This window comes from Ceratotherium simum, chromosome 7 (assembly GCF_057802395.1).
Source record: "Ceratotherium simum simum isolate JZ-2026a chromosome 7, ASM5780239v1, whole genome shotgun sequence".
Taxonomy (NCBI): Eukaryota; Metazoa; Chordata; class Mammalia; order Perissodactyla; family Rhinocerotidae; genus Ceratotherium; species Ceratotherium simum.
The window spans coordinates 26,299,730-26,305,871 of record NC_141906.1 but is presented as its reverse complement, the minus strand read 5'-3'; the positions used below and the strand labels follow the sequence as shown (position 1 = coordinate 26,305,871).

Sequence of the window (6,142 nt, the reverse complement as noted above, 5' to 3'; positions counted from 1 at the left end):
AATAAAGTTCAACAACTTTGTACAGCATACATGGTCATTGTTGTTATTCTTATTTTCCTTTTCTCTTCAAAACGTACCTTACATTAAAAAAAAAAAAAGAAAACTTAAACCATATTCTCTAGTTTAAATCTCCTCTATCATCTACCTGGTCTGGTGGGTCCTTACTTACTTGGCCCCTCATTCATCATTCTCCAACAATCAGACTTCCTAATTAAAATAGAAAACCAAACAAACATAACTCTCTGGACTGCTGTTTTCAGTTAGATTCAATGTTTCATATTCTTGGCTCACCCCAATCCATGTGTGCCGTTATATTTCTCCCCTATTTTCCTTACTCTCTTTCTCACAAATATAAGGCTACAAAATCATGAAACTTAACTAATGTGTCAAATTTACCACTATGTCACTAATTTCTAGCACAATATTTATAATGTTATAGGTTTATAATAACACTTGATGAATTAATAAAGAAGCAAATGGTGGAGGTAGCAGAAAAAGTATTAATGTATAAAATGGAAAACAAGTTCTCATGATTTTTATTCCTGTAACTGTCTGAATGACCCTGGAAATGTATGGAAATTTTTGGACTTTGTTGTCTCATTAAATCCGTAAAGAATTTTTATTTTTTTTTTGTCATTGTTTTATTTGGTAAAACATAGTTAAGATGCACTTCCTCTTATTTTATTTTATTTTTTTAAGATGACTGAGAAGATCAAGAAACACAATCCATACTTGTTTTCGTTGAGTACCTGGACAACTAGAACAATATGACATGGGTGTATTTAAATCAGTGAGAGATGCGTAGTAATTCCAATATCATTCTGGAGAAGAATTCTTAGAGAAAGAAGCTCAACGAGGGACTAAAAAATGGAAGAATGAGGGAATGACATGTGTTCACTATTTTGCTCTATGTTTCTTATTCTCGTTACCAAGGTAGGATCCACAACACCATTGACTGAGTTGTCATGGGCCTTCATGATGTGAAAATCACTTAATATACCGAGAAATTTCACAAAACAATTAAACAACATTAATTTATTCATTAACAATTAATACATTAAATTTACTAAATAATAAATCAAGTATCTCAAATAGTGTGGAATTTTTGTATTTTATTTAGTTGTGAGAGACTGTTGCTATTGCATAACGAGGAAGGCATGAAGGTATTAATCAAGGTGGATTTTAAGAACAGAACATTTTTACCACATGCAGGCGTATCTGCTTGGTCTTTGCACCGTAGACGAGTGGATTGAGAAATGGAGGGACCAGCAAGTAGAAGCTGGAAAAGAGGATATGGATATAAGGGGGGATATGAGAACCAAACCTGTGTGTGAGGAAGGAGAAGAAGGCAAGGAGGTAGAACTGGAGGAAGATACAGATGTGAGCAATGCAAGTATTGAAGGCTTTCAACCTGGCTTCCTTCTGGGGCAAACGAAAAACTGTGACAAATATCTGCATATAAGACGATGTGATAAATGTGAGGTCAAATCCTGCAACACTGAAGGCCACAAGCAAACCATAGATTTTGTTAACCCGGACATTTCCTGCAGCCAGTTTCACAATGGCCATGTGCTCACAGTAGGAGTGGGAGATGACTGTTGTGTGATAAAATTGAAACCGGCACTTTATCAATAATAAGCATGGGGCTACAAGAATGGCAGCCCTGAGTGTTACCACAGCCCCTATTTGGGTGATTAGCTGGTGGGTGAAGATGGCAGCATGTCTTAGTGGGTAACAGATGGCCACATAACGGTCCAGAGCCATGGCCAGCAGGATGCCTGACTCCATGATCTGAAATGTGTGGATGAGCCACATTTGAAGCAAGCAGGAATCAAAATAAATGTCTGGAGTATGGAACCAGAAGATTCCAAGCATCTTGGGCACAATGGTGGTACCAAGTGCAATATCTATGACTCCTAGCATACTTAGGAAAATGTACATGGGCTCATGGAGGCTGCGCTCTGACGTGATGATGAACAGAAGCAAGGAGTTTCCAATCATAGCAATGAGATACACGACACAGAATGGGATCCCAATCCAGCACTGCACAGACTCTAGTCCTGGGATCCCGATTAGTGTCAGCACAGAAGGCATGAAGACTGTGATGTTGGACATTGTCATAGTGTTTTTGAGCCTCCTGATTCAAACAAAAGAAGTTAGTCAGTGCTACTGTTTCTTTTCTACTTCCTATTTTTATCCAAAGTCATCATATTGAGTCTGTCTGATTTTGGTAGAAATCCAAGCTCATATCATGCATATCATTCATATTATTTAAAGGAAAAGAGATCCATAGAGACACATCACTGTTTTCGGGAAGGGCATCCACAATCACTGTATCAAAATATTGTGTTATGTGCATGGCAGGTCAACTGCATTAGAACTAGCAAAGTCACCCGGGTAAGGGAATTAACTGCTGTCCTGTCTGTTATCACCGTTCTGGACCTCTCGGAAAGATAATTTGACTTGTTTATTTTTGTTGGAAATTACATTTAATCAGAGTTTCTTGAATCTCTCTGTATCCCACATTCTGGTTACTTCTCTAGTAAGCTTTTATTCCAAATTATCCCTAAGTCAGGAAGTGTCAGTTTGGATCAGTAAATTCTTAGACTCTGATCAGTACATTAGTGTGAAAGGCTCCCTGTGAAATAGGATAGAAATAGAAGCAGTTGACAACCAACAGCATAATATATTTATATGTTTATATGATCTATGTAACATAATATAAATACATAACATCTCTATGTATCTATATATCCATGTAAGACTGGATGTCCTTGCAAAAGAATGTAAAGGAAGAACTTTGTAAAAGATTATTCAAATCTATGTATTTTGGTGATCTGGGTCAAAGTTCCCTGTACTTTTTACACTTCTAGTAAAACTGTATTTTATTTTGCCTGTATTGTAATAGCTGAAATTCTTAATTAGTTGTGTGCATGAAATAGCTAAAATACTGTAATAAATGTTACAGAGTACCTAGAGGAGAAGGATCTCTTGGAGTCAAGGAAATCTGCAGAAGCTATGCCTAGATGCAAAACGACTCATTCATGATGACTTCAGGATACAGGAAAATGGATAACTTAGCCATACTAGAGGCTAGTTTCTTTTGTTTAAATTGTTCAGAGCTATCTGTGACATTAGATTCGGCCCATTTAGGCTCATCAATTCTTAATGAACTGTAGATCACATGGAACGCTTCAAACATTTTGTGATCTCAGGCATAAGAAATTAATAGAAAATAAAGGATGAAAAGACAGGTTCCTTAAAAAGTGTCAAACATAGAGCTAGCAACAGAAGAGAAAGGGAAAACATTGGGATACCAGAAATGATTCAAGAGAGGCCTCTAGGGCAACTGAAGAAAATGTAATCACCTCTCAATTCACTGATGACTGAATTTTCCAAAAACTTGAGCTCTTATGCCTTATCTAAGAGATCTCTCTGATGAAAATCTTTACTTTCTGTATTACATATTTTGAAGCAAGAAATTCTCAAGACATATGTTAGAGAATTGTTTGTGATTCTGTAAAAATAGGGTTAGGTTATTTCATTTATTCAAAGGTTTTACAAGAAAGTTGCTTCATGTCAGAAAGCTCATGATCAGCTAAACATATACTGAATGCCAGGAAATATGCCAGTAATGTAGGAAGCAGCTGTGGCTTATGCTGCTAAACCTCATGCAAAAGAATCAGGTCAGCAGAGGTCATTTCTTGACAGAAAGTCTGTATCAGCTGATCTATTTAGGACAGACTAGTCAGTCAACAGAGTACTTTCATCTCCACAGGTTTGCTCCCCAGGTTAATTCTGTGACTCCCCAATCCATAGATCACTGACTCTAATAGGGGTGAAGTTATTCTTTTTCAACCATAATCAGAATTAGAATAGGAATCCTTTAAGAACAATCACAGTGTCTGACTTATTCAAGAGTAAGGAGCTGACACGTGAGCTCTATCCAACAGGTGTAGATCATAGGATGGCAAGTAGAAGTACATCATTGGGTACAGGGCTGGTGGGAAGCAGTGATATTGCTGGAAAAGCTGGTAATAAAATATTATGAGGGTAAACTTGGGAAAGTGAGGCTTACTTACCAATCGTTGTTGGAAGCTGGTTCAGTTCTTACACGGCATCTAAAGAAGACTGTCAGTTCTTCATCTCCTTAATCACTCATCACTCATAGCTCATCAACTCTTTTCTCCTCCTGAGATTCCAGTCTCACTCCTTTGCATTTTGTGTTCTGCGATGCTCTTCTTCTATCAGCACCCTGTGTAACAGCACCCAGTCAATGCATGAACCCTCATCCATTTGGAGCTGAGGCCATCTGCCAGGATATGGACATCTCTTGGATAGCCTTTCACACTTTCCTTTTGTCTCTGCAATACAGACACTCTCTCTGTTCTGTAAGTCTGTCTGAGGTCATGTTTGTGTTTTCACCCTCCAACAAAACTCACAGCAACATCTGTGTTATTCTGGGGGACAGGTCAATTTATTGAGCTCAAATTGGAGAAGAAAGCTGCAAGCCACCAATTTTAATGTTTCCTGGTGAATGTGTGGAGAAGGAGGAGTTATAAACATGGAGTGAGGGATTTCCTACTCAGTAGTCAAAACATCAGGGACCCAGTAGATTTTAATTAAGACCTCTTGTGTTCATTCACACCTAATATCTCTAAAATCCTTTCTACAACTTAGGGAAATCTCCTTTCCCTCCTCTTTTCTTTTTCCCCAAAGGGTGAATGAAGATATTTTAATATGCACAAGGTTTCTTTTATAAGCTGAGTTTCTTTCTTGTTGTTCTCATTTGCAAAACATCTAAAGAGCTCTTAAATGTAGAGATGTTCCTCTGCTAATGAATTCTATTTAAATAAATATCTTTGCATCCTTTCCTTTCACTAAGACACTTCTAGAAAGAAAAGTCTGTATTCATAATTGCTCTTTTATCACACATTTACATCTTATGTTCCTGTAGTCTCTTTCTTCATTTTTTTGTCTCATTGATCTTTTTTAGTAAGTTTAATAATTTCTCAGAATGACCAATTAGGATGGACATTTCTAAGTCCTACCATATTGAGCTCTGAGCAATTTATTGCACATTTGACTAATTTTTCTCCATCCCTCCCTTTATACCTTTCTCTCTTTTCTTTTCTTCCTCTCTTCTTTCTAAAAGAAAGTATTATATACCTCATATATGTAAAGAAATTTTGCCATGTGCTCTTATTTATGGACAGAAAAAAATTATATGATATATTCATTTCTAAAAAATGTAAATTTTAGAAACATGGGGAGATGAGTTAGAATATCTTTCATTATTAGAAGAAAGGATAAATTCTAAGAAAGATTTATGCACATGGTACCTTTCTATTTGACATGTTTCACCTGATTTCCAGACTTTCTTGTATATAGCTAACCTTAAGGGGTACTTGGCGTAATGTTGAGACATTTGAAATGTTAGAGAGAATAATTTCAGTGAGATGGAGGAGGGTATTTACAACGGAGTTCAAGAGAATATGAGATAAGGATGAAAAGACAAGAGATTCTAAATGTTCTTTCCATAATTTTCTCTGTGAAGGCGAGAGAAATAATGGTACTGAATCATGTTGAATGGAATTGATTCAGCAGTCAGATCGGCATCTGAGCTAATCTTCAGCTTATTCTTGACTCCTCAACAAACAATTTAGACTAATTTACCATTTTATTTCTCTTCTCTTCTTCTCTTCTACTGATTGTATTTAAATTTTGGTGCTCCTCAAATTTGTATCTTGGGTCTTTGTCACCCTCAAACTACATAAATTTGCTTGTAATTCTGTCTACTGAACGGTCTCTGATCACTTCATTTAGCTCCAGAACGGGTAAACTTTCTTTCAACTTTATTGTGACATTTGGATATACATTTATACCTACATCACTACCTATGTATTTTCTTTCTCTCCCTCTTTCTTTCTTTTTTTCATTAGGCCAAGGAATATTCTTCCAAGTAGAGGGTCATCAATTCTAATTTGTTTAACAAAAATATAGATATGTATTCATTATGAAGCATAGACCAATCTGGCAATCTAAGCCTGTAGTAGAGTAAAATCAACTAGATCTATTTTCAGTTCATCTTATTTTAACATAGTTAGAGTAATTAAGAGACTCCCATTAAGAGAATCATGTG

The 6,142-nt window shown here is 36.3% G+C and overlaps 1 protein-coding gene across 1 annotated transcript; it reads right to left on the bottom strand.

The window, feature by feature from the left end:
- Nucleotides 1-1,100: 1,100 nt before the first annotated feature.
- LOC101392188 (olfactory receptor 52A1-like) lies at nt 1,101-2,121 on the bottom strand. Its single transcript, XM_004433901.2, has one exon. The coding sequence runs from the start codon at nt 2,119-2,121 to the stop codon at nt 1,183-1,185; it is 939 nt and encodes a 312-aa protein (XP_004433958.1). The 3' UTR covers nt 1,101-1,182.
- Between the last annotated feature and the right edge of the window lie 4,021 nt (nt 2,122-6,142).

What these genes read in the sequence shown, in the direction of transcription:
- LOC101392188 (XM_004433901.2), bottom strand. Translation starts at nt 2,121, where the DNA reads ATGACAATGTCCAACATCACAGTCTTCATGCCTTCTGTGCTGACACTA.